The 23,936-nt window shown below is 35.6% G+C and overlaps 1 protein-coding gene across 1 annotated transcript; it reads left to right on the forward strand.

The window, feature by feature from the left end:
* Positions 1 to 519: 519 nt before the first annotated feature.
* LOC144979727 (uncharacterized) lies at positions 520 to 15,814 on the forward strand. The gene is made up of 11 exons (XM_078926683.1): positions 520 to 554; positions 1,268 to 1,506; positions 5,757 to 5,936; positions 6,737 to 6,835; positions 7,567 to 7,659; positions 7,956 to 8,033; positions 8,678 to 8,770; positions 9,038 to 9,115; positions 11,258 to 11,338; positions 12,137 to 12,277; positions 13,677 to 15,814. Exons 3-11 carry the CDS (start codon positions 5,771 to 5,773, stop codon positions 14,315 to 14,317), a joined length of 1,470 nt encoding a protein of 489 aa, XP_078782809.1. The 5' UTR covers positions 520 to 554; positions 1,268 to 1,506; positions 5,757 to 5,770; the 3' UTR covers positions 14,318 to 15,814.
* The last annotated feature ends 8,122 nt before the right edge of the window (positions 15,815 to 23,936 follow it).

Below are 23,936 nucleotides of genomic sequence, written 5' to 3' on the forward strand. Positions count from 1 at the left end.
TCTTTATTCAACCTCATTGGGTATTTTTCTTCATGGCATATCTCACAAAAAAAGTCAAAGATAATCCGGGCGCAAGCCGCAGTGCCACGCGCAAAATAGGGGCTAAGTGTCTTACTCAAGGAAAGCATGAGATGCCAGATCGGGTATCGAACTCGGGTGTCACCGACGTCTCATAATTTGCAGTTCTGATACTGATAGCCCAAATTTTTAGGGCTCATTGTCCATTAACGCAATGTAAAATCAAACCCTTGCAAGCCTTCGGTTATCAAGCCTGCAATATTTGCACGTTGGGTGTTACAGATGGACCTACATGAACAATAAGGACACGTCGGCTTAGACCAAAATAATATGCTTCAGCCATCATGAACTGAGAGCTTGATGGCTTCAGCACCATGTAGGTACCAATCACTTTCTAATTAATATTGTCATTCGTAAATACATAAGACCGCAGACTCCTTACTTGAATACTGAACCATTCCAGATTTGATCGTTTTCTTTTGAAAGAAAGAAAAGCTCTTCACTTCACGTTTCATTGAAAATGGGAGATAACCAGGGTTGCCAGTTTGGCATTTTAAATGCCAGATTCCAAAAATCTGGCATTTTTGAAAACCGTTTGGCATTAGAAAAATCATTTGGCATTTGGCATTTTCATTTGGCATTTTCTTTTCTTGTATATTATACTTCAAATGGCACCTTTCTAAACGCGTAAAAACAAATCTCTTCACATCGGAAAACTTTGCTATTAAAACTCACACCCTGAACTAGCCCTGCCTCCCTCAGATATTCACTCAAATTCAGCCCTCGACAAGTATCCTCGTAAGTTTTCTGGGAATCTCCTGCAAAACTCGTGTATATTTGCGTCATGGTCGCCTGTTAACTTTTAACTCTGTTCGTTAGGGTGGTCTGATTTTACAGCATCCAATGATTTCACTCCTTTACGTATTTACCTTTCATGTTAATGTATTTCTTTTCATTCTTAAAATCCAACCGTGGTGTAGTGGTTTAGCACTCCACTTAGTAGTCAGTAAGTAAAAAATTACCCCAACAGGAAATTTAGTATAATTCAAAAAAGAAAAAAAGAAAAAAAAGAAGATAAAACACGCAAGCCACCAGGATATGATAGTAAATTGTCTATCAAAAGTGAGTAGTTTTCTTAGTGGGGGTGGGAGTCAACAGACTTTGGCATTTTTTTGAATGTTTTGGCATTTTTTGAGTCTTCCCCTGGCATTTTGTTGAAAAATAATCTGGCAACCCTGGAGATAACTAGGGCTTACTCGTTGTAAATGGCTGCTGTTTGTAATCAAAAAATGATTTCAACACGTGTGGAAACGATTCTAATTTTCCAAAACAAATGTCCAAAAACACATTTTAAACTCTAATTATGCACAAATAGACTAACTTCATGAAACATCGACAGATTTGAAAACAAAGAGAATCAGGTGTTATTCAACAACTCAATTCACAGCCTTTCTTTTTTGTTGAGGCTGAGCTGAGACTGAGTTCGAGGTGAGTAGGAGACGACGGCTGACACTGCACTTGGGATTAGGGCCATCCTAAATTAACATTCCCCTTCCCCGCGCATTCGTTATTAACCCAAATAAAAATACAATTCCTACCCTTTTACTTTTATACTGTAGTCTAGTATGGAACGTTTTATGTTCTGGGGTTAGTAATTCCCGATTGTTGTAGTTGTAGTGTAGGGACTTTGTAAACGTCCATTTGGCCCTTCAGCAAGGAGCCGATAAGTAGGCACTTAAATGAAGGGCTAAATCTGTGTCACAGTTCTCCCATTCACCTGTGTGACCGCTAGTTATCGTTTGTGAGCTGCAGGCTAAAACCATGGCTTGGTTAAATTGAGATATCTCTGGTATTTATTTACAGAATTGGATAAATTAAATACCAAAATAAAGGGCATTGAACGCCCTATCATTTGGTACAATTACCGTTACCCTCCTTAAATTCATTTAGAAGATATTGTAATGGAAAGATAGCTTAATTTTAGTGGGCAAGAAATCAAGCCGTTTATCATCATTCATGAAAAAATTCCCTTAAGACATAAATAATCATAAAATTCAATCATTTTCCTTTCCAATGATACCATTTTCAACTTTCAAAACTGCTTCCAGGATACCCTTTGAGCATTCCATAAAATCACACTCATTTCAAAATCTACCAAAGTAACGCCATTTCAGCTTGGACTTCCGTGGTCAGCGTCGGTCATTGGCTCCTAGCCTTGTGACGTCACAGTGTTTCAGGGGAATCCCCTTTCGTTTTTTCAGTCAGCTGGGGTCTGATTCATGGAGCGGGACTACGACGATAGTCCTAGACTTAATCCGTTGTCTCAGACTAAAAGGCGTTGTAAGATATTCATGAAGCCGGACTACGCGAAGTCTTAGACTAAACGAGGGACTAAACGGGTGAAATTTACACCCGCGATTTAGCAGGTGTAAATATAGTAGTCTGAGACTAAATTTCAAAATCATAATATGTCCTCTCCGCTGGGGGAAGTAATTGTACAGCAATTAGAACAAGAATACCCGACAGTTTTTGATTTTATATATTTATTTTTATTTATTTATTTATTTATTTATTTATTTTTTGGTTTTGTTTATTTTCTTTTCTTTACTTTTCTCGAAGATTCGACAATCGCACATACGCTCCTCATCTTGCCCATTCAAAACACTCTGCAGGGACTCCTTCTCCCCCCCCCCCCCCCAACACACAGTTTCATAGTAACTTCCCCCTCCTCCTCCTACTACTACTACTACTACTACTACATACTACTACTACTACTATACTACTACTACTACTACTACTACTGTTGCTGCTGCTACTTTCACTATTATCATTACTCCTACTACTACTACAATCTACTCTACCACTACAACTACTTCTACTACTACTACTACTACTACTACTCACTACTAACTACTACTACTACTACTACTACTACTACTACTACTACTACTACTACTTCTAGTACTACTACTACTACTAATACTAATACTACTATTAGAACTACTACCATTACTACTACTACTACTACTACTACTACTACTACTACTACTACTACTACTACGACTACTATTACATTTCTTTTATGTCTTTTATCGTCCATTATTTCTAGAAATTTCACGTTTCTCACTGGCCTTATCATTTCTATCACACCGCGCTAACGATTCGTTCACACTTCAACCATCGTTGAGTACAGACGATGCAATTTATACTGCATTTCATCTTATTTGTTTTCAACGTTTATTTGTTTATTGTTGTGCCGACGAAGGGTTTGTACCCGAAACGCCCATTGTCTGTATTGTTTCCACCGATTCCTCTCCATCATCACTCTTTCGTTAGTATTTTCGGGACCCCATGCTTCAGGCAGCGCCCACCGCTCTCTACTTAGAACAATGCTACACCGTGGATAAGAATCATTTAAGTGCCATCGTTATTTATATTTACTAAAAACATTACACACACACATATTCTCAAACAATTTTAAACCCCTAAACTTGTCTCACACTATTTTTATTTGTGGGGAAAAAACAACAACAAAACAAAACAAAAAAAAACGATCAAAACAAACACGAAGAAGAAATAGATATGATTTCTGTGCCACTTCGTATGACGCATGCGCAGCTGGAAAAGTAACACATTTCTATGACGTGTTGTGGTACGTTTCCGAGGAATCCCCAGTTAAAAATAGATTGACCTCTGTAGTCTATGACTTCGCAAGCGTAGTCAGAGACTTGATAGTCAGGGACGAAGTCTGACTCCATGAATAGCTTACTTTCCGTAGTCTCTGACTTCCCAAAGTCTTAGACTACAAAGTCTCAGACTTTGCTATAGTCTGAGACTACCATAGTCCTGCTCCATGTATCAGACCCCAGGTGCCCAATTTCAGGCTGATTCCTATAGTAATTTTTGGGTGTTTTTAAGGCATAAAAAATTGAATAACTCTGCTTCTATATAACCTAGAGACAAAATTCAAACGGTTTTATCATCGGGATGGTATACTGCATCATAGTAAACCAAATTTTATACTGTCATTTGAAAACTGAATTTTCATTTAAGGCTAGTGGCTGTGACCCGATTTTTTGGACTTTTGAGTGATGGGTCTCAGAAAAAGTTCCATAGATTTTTTGTTTATGGATGGATTTTAATGATTGATGTCTTATTTTCTTCAGGAGAAATTACTCTATCGTTTGGTGTAGTTTAGTATAACTTTTGATTATGGATAAAGGCTGCCTCTATTCTCAACCCCCCCCCCCCCCCCCCCCCCCCCGCCGATTGGATTACCGAAAAAAAACGTCGCCGGCTTTTTGCGATTTGGATTTGATTGATTTTTTTTTTTTAATTGTGCAACTTGTGACAAGAAACTTAACAAATTACTGCATTACAACCTTTGGATTAAACATACAACAATTGTGGACTACTTTTTATACTATTATGAAGACTAGCATCCTGGGGGTGAGAATAGTCACTTCGATGGATAAAATAGGGTATAATTTAGCTTTGGATAATTAAAAGATTAGAACTTGGTAAATAAAAATTTCATGCTGGCACGTTTATTTAACATCTTAACTTTTATATAAACTTAAATTCAGGGCAAAGTTGTATACCGCATCCATGAAATTCGTTCCAGCAAAATCCTTACTCAAATCTTAACGGCCATTTTAGACCAGTTTTAAAATACAAATGGTGGTTACTACCGGAAATGCAACAATTTTCAGGTCACAAAGTCCCCCCCCCCCCCCCCCCCCCCCTTTTATTTATTTTGTTTGTTTTCAACTTAGTATTGTTGATTGCTAATTCCTTTTTTATGATTACTAAGTGCGGTAGGAGTCTCAAAGGATACAGGACTACTGCATTCAGTGACACTGATTTTTTTTTTTCAAATAATAGTTTCCATTTATATTATTTTTTTAACACAGAAAAAAAAACGTTTCCACCATAACAGCAGTAAGAATATTGAAAAAGTGCTTTGATCACATTAGGTGGATACTGCGCTGTATAAAAGCTGAAGTTGTATTACTGTTGTTCGGTCGGCCAAAGGATTATTATGTGTTGGCTCCAATTGGGAGTATTATTGAGTGCAGTCAGCTACTCTTCCTATTTAATTTTTGCAGTCTGTGTATGTATGTTTGTGTGTGTGTGTGTACTGGCACACTTGTGTTTTTGATTGGGTCTGTTTGGGTGGGGGGATCCTGTCAAAGCTAAATCCATTCATTTAATGCTTTGCTCTGAGACTGCCTGGGCCTGTGTCCTCTATTACTAGTTGAACCATTTTTAGTCTCTAATCAACCTGCAAATTTTTGTACATTTTATATTGTATAATTTGAGTACTTTTGGATTGTCTATTACATTATCTGCAGCAAAACAATGTCTCAGTTAATTTTGGTAAGTTGATTCCGCTTTCAAATTCTGCTTATTAAAAATTGTGATTCCTCTTTGAGGCTATTTGGGGTAGGAACCTCTGCAATGGGTCACATTTCCCTTTATAATTCTACAATACAACTGAAATTTTAGATTTCATTTTTAAAATTTACAGTATTATTTTTTTTTCTTTATTTTAAGTCTGATTTTTAAAAAAAATATATATTATTAATTGTGTAGCTTTTTCTGTGTTGAAAATGTCCATAATGCCTCTATAGGGTAGATCAGCCTGCTTTGATTTTATTGAAGGCCTTTTTATTCTATAACTATGATTTGATTTGATTCTAATTTAAATTATTTATTTTATTTATTTTTTCATCAAGTATAAATCAACTTAATGTGCACTACAAATGCAAACACAATGCCAGACAACAGCAATGATGACGACGCTGTCAAACTCGGAGCCCACTTAGATAGCGATGTCAGTGGTTGTTTCAAAGCTCACATGCACGTTATGCCACCTTCTTCGTATGCAGAGGAGAAAAGATTGGCGGGTCTTGAATGTAAGATGTTTTTACTTGTAGAGTATTGAGAATTAAGAATGATTTTATATTGATATGCAGTACTCATTGGATTCTAGCACATTCTTGGGAGAAGCCAAAAAGTGTGCTAGAATCTGAGTGTGCCGGGATTCAATGCTCATAGAAAGTAAGTAAATATATTCGGCCACCCAGCTCAGAGTGACATATCGCATAACATGCTGCAATTCGACATTCTCGAATCCAGCAACTACTGTATCCCATGTTAGACTTGTTTGTGTTGCCCTTATTATAAATTGCAATAAATTATTCATGGCTGTTATCAGATTGTTTGACATATCATCTTTTCAGATATTCAGTCCTAAAAGTAAAAGACTTAAAATGAAAAAGAATTTGCTGGGAGATGACTTTATTTCACGAATGTCATTACTCCAGAGCTGCCAAATCCTGTTTCTGTTTTTATTTTTTATTTTTTTAAGAGTATTAAAAATAATAATCATAACATTAATAACTGTTTTTTTTTCATTTTTTGTTTTGTATTTTGAGAGCTGTCACTAGAAAGTCCCCCATGCGATCCTGACAAAGCAAGCATTCCATCCTGATTCTTACACACCATCTTTAGCTTTAGTCTTATGTTTTATGTAGTCTCATTTTAATGATTTATACTCTTTCTTCAAAACGTATGTTAGATACTTATTCTAACATTTCCCTTGTTATCATATAATGCTCTTAAATAACATCATGTAAAGGATAAGATGGGACAATTTTTCATCTCCTTTCCTTCTTCTCTCCCCCCCCCCCCCCCCCCCCCACATCTTCTTCAGCTGATGATATGGATGATGAAGATAAAAGTTGTACACCCAAGAAGAAAAAGAAGAAGAAAAAGAAAAAGAACAAGAACAGACCTATAGAGGGAGTATTAGGTAAGCAGCACAATTAGTGCATTTGACCTCTTCTGTTCTCAATGAGGAGTTGCTATAAATACTACCAGGTAGTTTTTTAAATTACTTATATTTGCTTATAATGTCAGTGCGTTCTTATCAATATTTCCTACCTTTATAAAATAGTATAATTTCGTTTCATAGAGTGGTTTCAGCTTATTCATAATCTTATGTGGGTGGGTGCTCTTGTCTCCTGTGGTGGGCCAAAGAAGTCACCTGCTGTGAATTCTATCTTTTTATCTTTGTTTTCCTATTCCACATTGCTTGAATGAGACTACTGGGTTTTTTGTTTTTTTTTACACTTGAGGTTTTCATGACAATCTTTTTTTTTTCTTTTTTTTTTTTCACATGCGAATGTTGTTACCATGTTTTCTAACTTCTTTATTAGACAGTGCTGATGTGGTCCCTCAGGTCTGTGATTTTGTGTCAGAGGATGGAGGAATTTCCTCCTTATAAAAGAATGGCATTTCCCCCAATCAAATTTACTGGTTTTGAGAGACATGATGTGTGGTGGAATAATCTAGTGCAATTTCCCGTATCAATGATAATTTATCATCTCAATTGCTCTGAACGTGGGGAATAATTAAGTAAAAATGGGATTTAAAGGCAATAGGTCATAATTTTCCCTCCTTTTCCTGTTATTTGTAGAGGATACAATTTGGTTGATAGATAGTCTTGTTACCACAATATAAACACTCATTGTTTAATTTCAGATTCATCGTCACCAAACACCAAGCATTCCAAGAAGCATAAGATACACAACGACAAAATGAATGGACAAAAGACAGATCCTTCTGATGCTAGCAGTAAGTAGAGGATCTTAATTTTCAAAATTAGTTTTTTTTTTTTTTGGACACAAGGAATTACTTGATACAGTTTTTAACATGTGATGAAGTTATCTTTCTTATATTCTTTCTTTATTCTCTCTCCCTTCTCCCCTCTCTCTCAATCAATCTCTCCTCTCTCTCCTTCGGCTCTCTCCAATTTCCTACCCACTATTTCTTTATTTTGTTACCTCCTGGGGCCTTTCTCTTATATGATGATTTCATAATAAAGGATTAGGTCTTGACATTTTGATTTTTATTTAATCCTCTTTCTTCAGGTTCAAAGAAACCCAAAGGACAGAATGACGACGTGATTAAACAGGAGGAAAATCATGCTGGTGATGATAACAAAGAAGGTGGGTGAACTTGTTTTGCAATCGTAACAATGTCAGTTGAAATGTGGAAGAATAGTGTACTTCTATAATTTTTCTTTCTGATGCAAGTGATGCCTCAATCTAATGTGTACCACTACCAGTAGGGGTTAGCAAGGCAATGATGATCTGAGGCTGTTACTGTTATGTATTTAAATCAAAGCAGTGATTAGGGGTGAGAAGAGAAGTGTGAATGAGATAAGTGAGGAATGGTATGGACTAGTTACCGGATACGAAAGGCTAAAGACGTTGCATGCTGGGAGTGAAATCAACAATGGGATGTACTGGCTTTGTGTTCTGATCATATTATACTTAAATGGGAACATTATTTCACCTTTTTGAATGAAATAAGACTCGCTTAACAGTGAAAACATCATTATAATGGGAATTCACCTAAACAACCAACGTTTACGGCCCCCTACTTCCTTCATATTCTTTGTAAAATACCCAACATAGAAATCTCGAAAACATAAAAAAACAGACGCCCAGTCCTGACTTCCGTGCAGCACTGTATCTCTAAAAGACTACTATCACAAATGTATGTAGAAAGTCTTTCTACACAGCTTATATTCCACTGTTATACGCAGAGGATACAATTTGGTTGATAGATAGTCATTGTTTTATTTCAGATTCATCGAAACCAAGCATGAAGCATTCCAAGAAGCATAAGATACACAACGACAAAATGAATGGACAAAAGACAGATCCTTCTGATGCTAGCAGTAAGTAGAGGGTCTTAATTTTCAAAATTAGTTCTTGACACAGTTTTTAACATGTGGTGAAGTTATCTTTCTTATATTCTTTCTTTATTATCTCTCCCTTCCCCCTCTCTCTCAATCAATCTCTCTTTCCTCTCTCTCCCTCAGCTCTCTCCAAACTTCTCCCCACTACTTTTTTTTATTTAGTTACCTCCTTTCTCTTAGATGATGATTTCAAAATAAAGGATTATTTTTTGACATTTTGGTTTTTATTTAATTCTCTTTCTTCAGGTTCAAAGAAACCCAAAGGACAGAATGACGACGTGATTAAACAGGAGGCAAACCAGGCTGATGATGATAACAAAGAAGGTAGGTGAACTTGTTTTGCAATTGTAACAATGTCAGTTTAAATGTGGAAGAATAGTGTACTTCTATAATTCTTCTTTCAATACGTTCAACCAATCGTTGAAACAAATTAAGGTAAAACATTGATGTCCAAGAGATGCCAACTTTAATTGATAACAATGTCACAAGAGCCCCATCCCTGACAGCAATCACTTGTAATACTATTCATTGTCCTGGAGATATAAATAGTAAGCAAAACAATCTTGAAATTTAAAAAAAGTACAAGATCTTTCTTAAATAGCACACATAACCTTACTTAAGGGGACATGTGGTGGCCATTTTGGTACCATATATTAAAATTGAGTAGTTTACATTTTTATATACTTCAAACAATAAGCTTTTAATTTATATAAGTCATAATGTGAAAAAATTGTCAAAATTGCTTAATTTTCGTGACATATTTAAAGGTTGGTAAATCTAAAGCCCGTCAAAAAATTATTTCAATACCAAAGAGTTCCATGTAATCAGCACTTTCATGTCATACATCATTGGAAGGCTCAAATTAAGCTCTAAAAGATGATATGCAACATCAATATATATATGTTTAACCCAAAATTTCAAAATTTCCTCATCGGATAATTACCACGAAGGCTGGATTTAACTTCCTATTTCAGCTTTAATTGCTTTTTCCTCAATTTGTTACATTTTGACACTTAAATGTTAAATTCTTCTACAGCTCTTAATCTAGAGCCTTGAAATTTAGAGAGATCATAGACTCTTTTGATACTTTGATTTTTAAAAATATTTGTTTTGAATTTTATATTTTTCTTTCGTGGAATTTGTCAATTTTTATGGGTTTATTATTCTCCCTGAAACATGAATAAAACAAAAACAAAGACCTGCATCTCAAAAAGGTTGTTTAATTTTTTAGATAACATAACAATTTATTACCACACTTAATTCTAATGCTGTTAAACCATTAGTTTTTGAGCCTTTGCCTTTTTTATTTTAGATGGTAATAATTCAAAATGGCAGCCAAACAATTTCAATTTCCATTACTTACTTACTTTGGCCTTTTGCCCATACAGGCGCATAGGCCACCAAGGAAGGTCCTCCACCTTTTTCTGTACTGTGTCATCACTTCCAGACCTCTCCATGTCTGTCCCGAACACTGGTCATCTTTTAGATGATGATTTCTGCCATCATGAACGTAATGCCTCTAAAAAAAAAAACTATGGTGCCTTTCCATGGCGTAGCTGAAAACCTTTCTGGTATTTTACTGATTTTAGTGGTCTGCTGATCAAAGAGACTTTTTTTGTCTATGAAATATGTTCAACTTTTAATAGAGGCAGATGTGTCATGTCTTTTAATTAATACTCTGTCAATTTCCTCCTTTTTCAAGGAAAATTTCCTCCCATACTGTGTCTTGTATCCCCCTATGTCTGTTTTCCAACATGCTTTCTGTCTTTGACTTGGAATGAGATTACTTGGTTTTGTCCTGGCTCTGGCCGGATACCCTGGCTGGGAGGGAAACAGTCAAATGTTAATTAGTTTTGACAGATGATATTTTTTTCCTTGTAAATCATCTCTCTTTTTATGCACTGTATTATGTTTTGTTTATGTATTATATGATTTGTAAACATTTGAGTGCATTCCTCTTATTGGGGACCTGTGCTTGTGTCTGGATGAGAATTTAGGTGATCTCAAACTAAGTACACTGACAGTGTGCTCTTGGAATCTACATCTGTTCCCTATTTGAACCAATTCCCCTTTGTCTGCCTTATTCTTGGATGCTTTAATTGTAATTCTAGAACTTTGTACTGTTCCATTTTACTGGCGTTGATATGACCTAAATGTATTGCAAGTGCTGTAAAACCCTTAAAAACAAACAAACAAACAAACAAGGAAGATTTCTTCCTTATGATAGAGGAAAGAGTAACGATGAGAAGTTTGTGTGTATATATGAGAGGGGGTTGAGGGCAAGTGAAGCATAAGGAAATGTTTAAGTTATCTTTGCTTTGAAATTAATTCCCATTCATTGCTGTCAAATGCACAATCTGTATTTTCTAGCATTCCAGTATGTACTGTATGTGCTCTTTTCATACATAAGCTATGATTCTAGCCTAACTCTTTTTATATTTTAAGATGTTTTATCTGTTAATCCAGGTGTCAAGAATTTAAAGAAACAGAAAAGTCAAGATGCCAGTAGTGTTTACAGGGAGGGAATGAGTCTTTCTGAGGCTGTCCGTAAGTTTGAATAAAAAATAATCTCTTGAATTTTTAAAAAGATTTTCTTTAAAGCTGTGTGATTATGTGGTCTTGTGGTTTTGACACTTGCTTTGGATCAGTGTGTTCCTGGTTTGAAACCGCACAGTTGAGTCCTTGTAAAAGGCTGTTTACTCACACTCTCTCACCACAATCAGATATATAATGAGAAACTAGACATTAACCCGCGTTGTCTGTCAAAAAAAAAAAAAAGTAAGGTATCTAACAGGCATTAACTCTCATCCAGTAGGTTGACTGTTGTTTTTAGCTGGGGGGCCCTTGTAAAGTGCACTCATATTCATAATCATATTCGAGACTTGAATGGTTATTCAATCCTGTTGAGGGCAAAGTGGTAATATTTAAAGTCAAGTTATATTGACTACTCTTCCCCCCCCCCCATATAATGGCCATACTTAATACTGATTTCATTTCATCAAGACAAACGGGCTGTCCCACATTTTCAAAGGATTTGATCAAGTTACACAGAAGCTGTTTTTTCTTCTTTATAAATTAGACCTGTTTAATTTATAAACCATTTATTTTTTAAGATCATAATGTTTAATATGAAATACTGATTTTGTGTGGAGAACAAAACTTGGCTTAGACTTTATTCTTAAAAAGTGAGAGAAAGTAAACATATGGGTTTTGAAAAATTCTGGAATCCTGCTTGCCTGTTAAATGCACATATATTGATTTCTTTGATGTCCTAGTATTAGGTTTTGTCTTCTCTGATGTCCTAGCATTAGTTTTTGTCATTACCTTTTGTTTTACATTGTTCAGAAGCCAAACATGAAGCCAAGAAAAAGAGCAAGACAACTAAGTGGAGGAAAAACAGGCCAATCGAAAAAGGGGTGACGAGGAGAAAGATCCGATTGGAGGAAAAACTAAAACAATTGAAAGCCAAGTGTGAGGAGTTACAAGGTGAGACTTAATTGAAACATTCAATATACTCCATAGTTTTTACGATACCTAGGAATGGAATGTTCCATCGACACTAAAATAAATTAAGACGCCACTCATTCAAACTGTTCAAGCCCAACTGAAAATTATGTATGTTAAACAATTTACGGGAATATGGGTTTAATTCAAAATCTGTCAATAATTTTAATGACCACTTCAAAAATCACCCAGCATTGTACAATGCGAATTACAAATTTTCACATACATTAAGGAATAGAAATTGTCAACACTCCCGAGGGATTATACTGTATTTATTTATTATTATTATTTTTACACAGACATAGAGGCTCATGACAGCCTGCATTCTAGTTCATTATGACTGTGAAATGTCTTGAATCAACTCTGTCATTTCAAACGTATTTACTCTATTTTCTTAAGACTACAGTACCCAGCAGTACTCACCCAAGATGTGTATGCAATGCTCTTAAAAATTAAAATGTGACAAAATATTCACTGTGAGAAAAAGAGATTTAGATATTAAGTAATGGTAATAATGCAAATGATCTATACTGTGCCTATTCGAGCTCAATAGCTCTTGGTGACATTTCATTAAAATCGCAGTTTCACATAAATAAAAAATTGAACTGTCTCGAACTCTTCCAATTTCTCAAAGAAAATGCAATACAGAAGCTACTCCAGTTTCTGTAAAAAAAAATTTTTTCTCTATGTATGAGTGTCTTATGTTTTTTGTATGATATGTAACTAGTGTTGATTATTGTATTTAAAAAGTGCCTAGAGCTGTCGGTATTTGCACTATATAAATGATTTCCACGTAATTTTACGAATTTTAGACAAATTTCATGGCCAAATACTAAATTTTATGGGAAATTACGAATTTTTAATTCTTAATAATACTTAATAATAATAATGATAAGAAGAAGAACAACCACTACAACTACACTACTACTACTACTATTACCACTATAATAATGATAATAATATTGTGGTTGTCATACACAATTTCAGAAATTACGAATTTCCTTGTCAAATTACTAAAAATTGACATAAAAATTACTAAATTTGAAGTTTTCAATTTCTCATGTCTGTTATTGTTATATAGTAATAATATTTTGGTCTCGGTGCTATGTGGTTAGGTAAAATACTCAATTTATCTGTCATCTAGATCAATCATACCAACACACAAAACTTTGTTTAACCATAAACTTTTATAGTGTGTTAGAGGGACTTTAGTAAGAAATAAATCCCTCAGCTGGTGGTCTGAACACTTAGAGAAAGAGCCCAGTGACGTCAACTTCATTCATTCTCTATAGAGGCAAAAAGGGCATCAAACTGTTTTCCTTCAAACAGTTGGTACTCATGGTTCAAATTTTAATTTATCCTATATTTTCTTATATTACAGCACTCAAAAATTCTGGCCAGTCTGTGATGAGACGAGAAAAGAGATTGATGTCAAAGGAAAAAAAACTGTCATCTGAGTTAGGTGTTATCTCTGGCAGTAAGAAAGAAAGGAAGAGAAAACTCTTGGAAAGAAGGATGACCTTAGCCGAAGGTCTCCGATCCCCTCCTCACCCTCCCATACTAAACAGTAATGGAGCCCCTGTTAAATCTAAGTTTGACTTCTCCATTTTCTCTGTAGGTAATGACAAATCGCGATCTAGTGATTTGCATGGCAGGGATTATAAGAGACTGTTAGAAAAAGTGGAAAAAAGGCAGGAGGAGGTGCAAGAGTTGAAGGAGAAAGATCAAGAAAAGGCTAGGAAGCTCGAGGAGAAAATGGCCTGGCAAGCGATGATGAGTCGAGCCAGAGGTGAAAAGGTGAAAGACGACCCAAAGATGTTGAAAAGGTCGCTAAAGAAGGCTGAGAGTATGAAGAAGAAAAGGAAAAAGAAGTGGGAGGAGAGAGTTGCAAAGGTGGAGGAATCCAAAGAGATGAGGCAGAGGAAACGTCAGGCAAATTTAGATAAACGGAAATCTGATAAACAGGATAAGAAACGGAAAAAGGCAATTAAGAAGGGTAGATACATACCAGGTTTTGGATGAGGTTCTGTGAGAAAGAGAGAGTATGATTGTGTAAACATGTACATAAGAGTGTAAATTTACGGTGTGAATGTTTTAATATAAAATGTTTTTAATCTGAGTGGGGTGTGATGTATGTATGTATGTGGTCACCATTAGAATATCGGATGAATTGTGGGTAAAGATGTCACTTGCTGTGTCTTCTTTCCCCCTTATATATTTTTCCTATCCATGTTGCTCTCTGTCATTGTCCTAGACTGAGAATGCTTGGGGTTTTTTCCTGGTCCTGGCGGGGATTCTTTGCTGTGAAGGAGACAGTCATATGTATTGTACTTTTTTTTGGAGAGATGATATTTTTATCCTTATGGATAATCTCTCTGTTATGTACTATTATACTTATTACTCTTGAATTTATTGTACTTTGTAAACATTTAAGTGTATCATTCACAGCAGTATCCTTTGCTTGTGTCTGGATGGGACTTTAGGTATGATCAAAACAGGCACATTGATGGAATTGTCCTGGAATTCTCCGTTCCCCAGTTGAACTAGTCTCCTTTGTCTTACTTTTTCTTTGCTGCTTTGAACCCCAATCATCTTCCTTTTCATTGGCGCTGAAATGACCTACAAGTGTGCCAATTGCCGTAAAAACCTAAAGATATACCCAAAAAAAAACCCCAAAACAACGGATGTTGTTTAAATAGGCTTTTTGCCCTTATTGATAATTTGAAAGTTCTGCTGCTCTAAGGCTCTGTTGATTTTAATTGCATGACTGGTTTAATACATTTGGAAAATGACAGTGTCTTGTTTGATATTTATTTTTTCTGATATAAAGAATAAATGATAGTCGGTTAGATAGTGGTAAATAATACTAATACAGCTTTAATTACACATTTATATGTAAAAGGCTCTCTGTCTTTGGGCGGCTAAACTTAATGGATCCAAGTACGATAACAAAAATCGAGAGTCATTTTCACAAATGCAATTCACTTGATGTTCTGGTAAAATGTAACTTTTGTCTGTTTGGATTTATGGTTCAAAATTTTTGATCAAATTGAATACTAAGCGGCTAGAAACAGTGGGCTGTAAAAGTAATGTATGAAAATTATTTCAACAAAATAATAAATACAGAATGTTTCGGACTCAAAACCAATCTTTGGCCAACAATAAAAACAGTCGAAATATTAATATATCATGTTAAATTCAGATTGATGGATATGGATTAAACGTGATGTATTAACTTTTTAACTGTTTTTATAACTGGCTGAAGAAGGGTTTTGAGCTTGAAATGGTCTGTGTTTAATATTTTGATATTATATTATTTTCTTGCGCATGATAGTGTAGCAAGACCTTAAATCAAGGGTACTTTCAGCAAGCCATATGAAGTGATAGCAGGAGATTTAAGGGTCTGTCAGTGTGAGAAATCGTGGCCAATTCAAGGGGTTGTTGTTTTACCAGCTGTTATGAACAGTAAAGCTATTGACAATACAAATGTTATCCTGTAATAAATAACATGGACGAAAATGTATTGCTTTGTTGTTTTTTTTTGCATACAGTCTTTCTTTTTCTTTTTTTTATAAGCTCTGAAATGAAATGTCTTATAATTTCTAAAATCATTTCTTGTGGCTTAACTCACTCAACCCTAACACTGACTATATCCCTAGTATACCCAGGGTTACTTTTACCCCATGCCTATTTATTACATTTTTCTGAGACAAATTATAGGCGTAGTATCAAAGATAATGTTCTTAATTTATACCTATTAATGGTAGTTTAATAAAACGATCTTTGCACATCCTCATTTTAAATTAAAACATTTTTGAAAAGAAGCTAAAATCTCTAGGATTGAGTGAGTTAAATATTGCAAGCTCCTGGGTGGGGGTCCTGACCTCCCATAGTGGGCAGGGAGGTACATGCTGTGTCTTCTATCCCCCCATACCCGTTTTCCAATTGTTTCCTGTCGTTGTCTTGGAATGAAATTACTTGGTTTTGTCCTGACCTGGTCAGAGTTCTTTGGCTTGGAGGGAAACAGTCGAATGTATAGTTATAGTTTTGGGAGATGATATTTTTTTCCCTTGTAAATCATCTCTCTATTATGCATTGTATTATGTTTAGTTTTACTTATTATATTATACGATTTGTAAACATTTGAGTGTATTCCTCTTAGTTGGGACCTGTGTTTGTGACTGGATGAGACTTTTAGGTGATCTCAAACTAAGTACTTTGACGGTGTGCTCTTGGAATCTACATCTATTCCCTATTTCAACCAATTCCCCTTTGTCTCACCTTTTCTTTTGTGCTTTAATTGTAATTCTAGAACTTTCTACTATCCCATTTTCTTCCTTTTTATTGGTGCTGATATGACCTTAATGTGTTGCAAGCACCGTAAAACCATTAAAAACAAAACAAACATTGCAAGCTCCAGTATTTTAAAATCTTATATGCGTGACTTCCTTTTTTTTTTTCGCGAAACTTTCAATGTTGTCAGGGAAACAGGAAGATTTACAATTTCTGTTTTAGTGGTATGACTTGAGGATGTCACCTATAGGTTTCAGGTTCAAGTCCTACCCTGGGTGGTGAAAGTTGAGTTCTTGGAAAAAGTCTCTGCAATACGGTGACCCCATTTTATCCATATACATAATAAGTTATCTCCCATCAGCATCAGATTTTGAGCGTGGCTCAACGGCATGGTCTTTGTTTTGTACACCGAAAGGTACTGAGTTCGAATACCCATCAGGTTGTGTGGCCTTGAGCAAGTCACCTAGCCTTAGGTCACTTTGCGATTCCAGTCTTCCTTTGGAATCGATCCCAAAGAAAAATTTCCTCTTAGGAATGAATCAAGGGAATATATTATTTATATTTCGTTGTTCCAATCTGATGTAAAGGCCTTTGAGACTTTGACGTGAAAAGCACAATATTATATGTAAGAACGGTTATTATTATTTTCTTTTTATTATTACATTATATTTTATTGGGATTCTAGCATACTTTATTTGCTTCTCCCTTAGAGTGAGCGTGCTACTGGGCAGGGTCCTTTGACCTCCAAATGTTGGGCAGGAGGTCACTTGCTGTATTTTCTATTCCTATATAACTTTAATATGTTTTCTGAGTTGCTTTCCATCTTTGTCATGGAACGGGATTGTTTGTGTTTGTCGGGTGATTGGTTAGCAGGGGTGCCGAAACCCAATACAGTACATTAGTCACATTATGCTCTGGTAAGCATAGAGATAAAGGCGACAGAGAGCTAGGCTAGGCCTAGTTTGCTATAAAATTCGTTCAGCATAATCAAAGCCATATATTATGACACCCCATTTGGAACCATTAAACGAAAGGAGAGAGAAGAATAAACTAAATGTATTTAACAAAGGACAGAAAAACCAGGTCAGGTGTCATTACAGGGCCTCCAACCGATCAAGAGGAAACCCGACAAATTTATGTTGCCTCAATCGAGAGTGGACTGCCATCTTCACTCGTTTCTGCCCTCAACTATAAGACTGGAACAACTTGTATACCTCCCGGTAAAACAATTGAGAATGCTGAGGTGATGAATCTTCCATGAGGAAGTTTAAGTTTAAGTTTAAGCTTGAAGAAGAAGACGTAGTTCGCTATGTTTACCATTACCATGCACTGCCATTGTTTACGTTATAACGACTGTCCTAGAGGCGTGGTTATGTTTCCTTCCTCAAGGTGTCTATTTTTCTTTTGCTCTTGGCACAAGCCTGACATCTTTTGGTATTCCTATTAATTGGATTCAATAGTCTGATATCACGGCGGCCATCGTGGTTCTAGACAAAGAAAATCGGTACTTTTTATTCTTCATGCTGGCTAGAACTTTTCATATATTATATCTTGTGATCAGAATGTATAAAAGTTAAAACATGATCATATTTATAATGTTTTTCTCCCCTGGATACACTTTTATGGTCGGAGAAATATTTCAGAAGGGCGTCTGCCATTGTTCATATAGTTTAGAGCCAGTTACTAAGTTACCATGCGTCGTTACGAGGGAAGTGACGACATGACTGTTGAAGCGTATTATTATCTAACGTGGGTGGTGATTGTGCTATTGCTATTGTTGATGCTATGCGCTCAGTTTAATAAAAACTCATAACATCCGCCTGCCGAATATAACGTGCCAACACACAAAACAATGTGTAACCTTAAACGTTTATAGATGAACGAAGATGACGTCTCTCTGGTCTTTGTTATTGCTTTTTGCCATCCGCGTTCATGAGTAATTCTCACTAAACCAGACTATAAACGGTCTAGGTTACACATAGTTTTGTGTGTTGGTCCGTTTTACTTCCGGATGGCAATGTTATGATTATGAGCTTCTTAGCCAAGCGCATACTATCTATAGTCTGATTACGTGTAATACAATTTGGTGAGAACTACTCATGCAAATGGCTGGCTAAAACAAAAACAAAGCTGAGTTATGTCAATTTCGCTCTATCTATTGGTGGCTTCGTCTGACCCCCCCCCCCCCTCTCTCTCTCTCTCTCTCTCTCTCTCTCTCTCTCTCTCTCTCTCTCTCTCTCTCTCTCTCTCTCTCTCTCTCATCCTGAATGAGACAAGTTGCTTTCCTCTCAGATCCTGACTTGGATTTTTCATGATTATGACTCATGACAGCGTTCCGTCAACAGTATCCACCAACCTTGGGTGGAAGTTGATTGATTGATATGATGTTGCTTCTGTTCTTCCAAACCTTCCACCTTACCCCACCAATTCCATCAGTATTAACAAAACAATAACAACAAAATTGCATTTGGAGCGCCAATCCGCCGTTAACACCATGCTCGAAATACTTTCGTTTTTTGATTTTTTTTTTGTTTTGTTTTGTTTTGTTTTTTAAATCCTCTAATATTGCTGAAACAATGCACATTTCTATCACAGAAAACAGGACCCCCGGCCTTTTAAGCACCAATACAACTGTCAAATACAATTAGATCTTATTAACCCATATAGCATTTATTTAGTGCAACATATCCACTAAACATGCTCAAAGCGCTTTACAAGGGGTTCTTAACCAGCAGCAACACTTAACACGTAGGACGAGACATGGCGTCTGTTAGGCGATATTACAGGGTTTGTTTTGTTTTGTTTTTCAGAAATACACAACGCTCTTAATGACCATGTACTCATTTTACACCTGGGTACGGTGAGTAAAGAGCCTTTTCCAAGGACTCAACGCTGTGGGACCTCCGAATTTCACTCATGCATCTCCAATAGGAGTAAAACATGTCTGTAAAATGCTTTACCTCAGAGTTGAAAATTTCATGCCAATTGACTTTACTTGTCACGATAACCCTACAATGAGGCTCCCCGCTTTGTGCGTCTGAAAACCAAAGCAGCCTTGCTAGAGAATGAATTATGTATTTGTTTTATCTTCACCTACGCGCACATTTATGCGAATAAGTAGAGCCTACATACCGATCCTTACCCATATTTGAGAAAGTGTGTATGAAATTAACAGTGATAAAGCAGATTGACAAATACAAGAAATAAAAAATCATCCCAAAAAATCTGCCTTCTTCGAGGCAGGATGATTTTTTCTTGTGACAGATCGATTTTTTATTCTTCTTGTATTTTCCTTTCTGTTTTGTCTGACACTGCTTCATACATACATTTTCAGATAATGTTTATCTTACATTTACACCAGTGCCCGCTCCCTATCATCTTGTGCACGTCGCTTTTTCCTCATACATATCCTTTTTTTTTTTCACTTTTAAAAAGTCAATTCTCTCCAGGAAAAAAAAATTACACTTTTAAAAGATTAAAATCCTTAAATTTCTAAGTTACCTTCGTCTGGGTAAATTCGCCAATGCTTTCGGGTAAATTCGCCGTAAACCGCCCCCATCAAACAATAATAATGATAATAAAAATAATAGTAATAATAATAATAATAATAATAATAATAATAATAATAATAATAATAATAATGATGATAATAATAAGACCACTTTTGCGTGCAATTGCTGCTATGGCTATAGCCTAATCAAGGACTGACATTTTAGTAGGTTTAAAAAAAAAAATGAATAAGTAATCATGTATAAAGGTAATATGAACTCGAAATCACACCTTTAACCCTCTTCCGCACAAATTTGTAACATATAGAATTTAGAGAAATCTTCCGCACCTATTGGGACGGAACAAAACAGTCCCGTTGTGTCCCAAGCCGTTGTGAAATGCTACAAAATCAACGGGACAGGACTGTCCCAGTCCCGTGTTCATATCGTTTGTGATAGTAGAAAAATATAGCAGACTTCCGCACTAGGACAAAAAAGTCCCAGACTTGGCGGCGCCGTGTCAAAATTGAAATGCCTGTCTTTATTTTCTGCATCCCTACTACTACTGCTACTACTACTACTACTACTACTACTACTACTACTACTACTACTACTACTACTACTACTACTACTACTACTACTACTACTACTACTACACTACTACTATTTCTACTGTTGCTTCTGCTGCTGCTAATGCCACTAATATATTAATACCTACATCCCTTACATTTTGTATTTATTTCCAATTCCATTGTATTTATTTTCCAACAATAGTCCACACTTTATTTTAGTTCACTGTCTTCTATACTGCATTACACAGTTCCTACCCGCCTCCCCTCTTTTAACAACGCCACTACCACATTATCTCATTCGTCTGTAGTTTTTAATTCATCATGTGTTGTTGATGAAGGGGAAACTCGAAACGTCCATTTTATCTGTTTTCGTATATTAAACTGAAGCTTACATTCAATTTCATAGTTATGATTTATTTATTTATTTCAATTCTGAATATAAAAAAGCAAGAACAATTCAAAAAATACCACGTACAGAAGGCATAGCAACATAAACATTTTCGGCAATTTAAAAACGTATGTTTATAAATATAATTTAAGAAGTGTCACACTTTGTGACACAGCAGTAACGTGTCTAAAACCGGTCGCACATCTATTCGGTACCTTGTGGGATCAATTATCTTTATCGTTATTTATTTCGGGAATTTTCAATGAAAATATTTTAAAGTAAGTCCTTCTGAGCCACTTGGACTCATTGTAAGACAAATTAACTCCTTTAGAGCCTTGTAGCCAATGGTGCAGGAGTTATTCCGGTTTCAATAGCGTGAAGCGGACAATTAACGTATTTGTTTGAAAACCTTTAAACAGGACGCTAGTCTATCGCAGATTACTATCCCAGCTTGACAGGAACCCTTTTACACCTGAATGGAGTGAGTGATTGGAGTAAATTTTCTTGCTCTAGAAAGTACAAATTGGCTTCGGTCGGAATCGAACACAGAACCTCTGAGTCCAGAGTACAACGCGCTAACCATGGGCCATCTTGCCTCCTAAGCTTATAAATCCGGAACTTATCCATGTTGCTGTAGCGTTGAGCAGACAGATAACAGTTTAAAATTAAAAAAAATAAAATTCCCTTTTTCATCCCATAGGGGAAATTTTTCTATAGGGTCTATTCCAAGGGAAGACTGGATTAACCTAGGCGTCAGCCGCAGTGCAGCGCCGCAAATTGAGCTAGGCGAGGTTACTTACTCAAGGCAACACAGCGCATCAGCGGGTGATCGAACTGATGCCTTTCGGGTACGAAGCAAAGACCGTACCACCGAGCCATGCTGACTTTCTATTATCCTCTTGAATGATGCTAGTCCGTCAAAGATTACTTTCATCAGCGAACTGGTACTAATTTGCACCTGGGTAAAATGAGGTGATTCCAAGAAAGTCATTTTAAGATAAGATCTAAGATCACCATAGAGTCTACGGAATTGACCCTTGAGCAATCTTTGGGTCATTAAAGGATGCGCCCAATATTGTTTTCTCTTTCAATTTGTCTTTTTTTTTCTACGTAGTAAAGCACAGAAATATGCAACCTCTATTTCATCCATTACTAGTAGTAGTAGTAGTTAGTAGTAGTAGTAGTAGTAGTAGTAGTAGTAGTAGTAGTAGTAGTAGTAGTAGTGGTGGTGTAGAAGGTAGTAGTAGTAGTAGTAGTAGTAGTAGTAGTAGTAGTAGTAGTAGTAGTAGTAGTAGTTGTTGTTGTGTTGTTGTAGATGTAGTAGTCGTATAGTAGAAGTAGTGGTAGTAGTAGTAGTAGTAGTAGTAGTAGTAGTAGTAGTAGTAGTAGTAGTAGTAGTAGTAGCAGCAGCAGTATTAGTAGTAGTAGTAGTAGTAGTAGTAGTAGTAGTAGTAGTAGTTGTTGTTGTTGTAGTAGTATGAGCAGCAATAATATTACTCTTGCTATAAGAATATTTCATGATTATATAAATCTTATGTAAAACAAATCCCATTGTACAGTGTAAAAAATCATTATCGTCATGTCGTATCTTATGTTGATTCATAAAATGTGAATTATTAGAGTTGTACCAAGGACTTATTTTTTAAATTATTAATTTATAATTCAAACTATTAAATAACTAATCTATTAATTAGAAGATTTTACATTATTATTATCACCATTATGATTATTATTATTATTATTATTATTATTATTATTATTATTATTATTATTATTATTATTATTATTATTATTATTATTATTATTATTATTATTATTATTATTATTATTATTATTATTATCATTATTATTATTATTAGTATTACTATTATTATCATTATTACTATCATTGTTTGCCTTGCTTTATTATTGATTTTATTTACTTGATTTGTTGATGAAAATATTATATTCTTGTGTGAGTTATATTGACAATTGCCTGCAAATAAACTTTCGAATCTTGTAAAAAAAAAATAATTAAAAAATAATGCATTCGCGCAGGTGATTCCCGGGACAGTCCTGTCCTAGTGCGGAACCCCTTTTGAATAGAAGTTTTCACCAGTGGGACAGGACAAATTTGTCCTGGGACAGTTTTGTCCTAGTGCGGAAGGAGTCTTAAGCTGCGATTGGCACTGGTTATGATCTAACTCTGGCCCTGCAGTGGACATACTGAATGCACTTGAACTTGATTATCTCACTCGATTCTGGTATGAATGAATACGTGACAGTGATGGATAATGTAAAGGTGTGAATACATATGTACTTGCCAAGGACAACTATACTAAAGCCCTCCTTGGTACTTGCATTTTGTCAATTGAATGGAAATTTTGTTCCTTATGTATATTATATGTTACAGTGAATGACATAATCAGTCGGATGGTGAAAAGGTTTGAAATGAGATATTGCTAAGTTAGAAGGTCAATTTTTATCATAGATAAGTTCTTGTCATAAATGATTAAATCAACCCTTTTTGTACATCTTCGGGACATATTTAACTCACTCAATCCTAGAGATCTTTGTTGCTTTTCAAAATTGGAAAAAATGTCATAAAAATGAGCATGTGCATATATTTTTTTATTCAACTACCCGGGTAAACAACAGATATTGCTGGATACCTTTCTCATACATCTGACCATAACTTCATGAAAAACCACCCGATTTAATTCAAATAAAGATTAAAATGCTCTGGGGAGCATATTCTTTCAGAAAATGCAAAAGAAATGGAAATCCAAAATTTTCACCTTCCGACTGGTTATGTCATGCACTGACACATATTATCTATATCGCGTGTAGGATAAAACTATGCGGCAGTGGCGGTACACAGAGTTGTTGCGAATAGATCTACGATATAAATCTACGTTGAC

Source organism: Berghia stephanieae, chromosome 9, assembly GCF_034508935.2.
Source record: "Berghia stephanieae isolate SIO BIC M18660-M18661 chromosome 9, UCSD_Bste_1.3, whole genome shotgun sequence".
NCBI lineage: Eukaryota > Metazoa > Mollusca > Gastropoda > Nudibranchia > Aeolidiidae > Berghia > Berghia stephanieae.

Coding starts and splice junctions, on each gene's coding strand:
- LOC144979727 (XM_078926683.1), top strand. CDS start 5,771: ATGTGCACTACAAATGCAAACACAATGCCAGACAACAGCAATGATGAC. Junction 5,937..6,736: donor AAGATTGGCGGGTCTTGAAT/GTAAGATGTTTT, acceptor CATCTTCTTCAG/CTGATGATATGGATGATGAA. Junction 12,278..13,676: donor CAAGTGTGAGGAGTTACAAG/GTGAGACTTAAT, acceptor CTTATATTACAG/CACTCAAAAATTCTGGCCAG.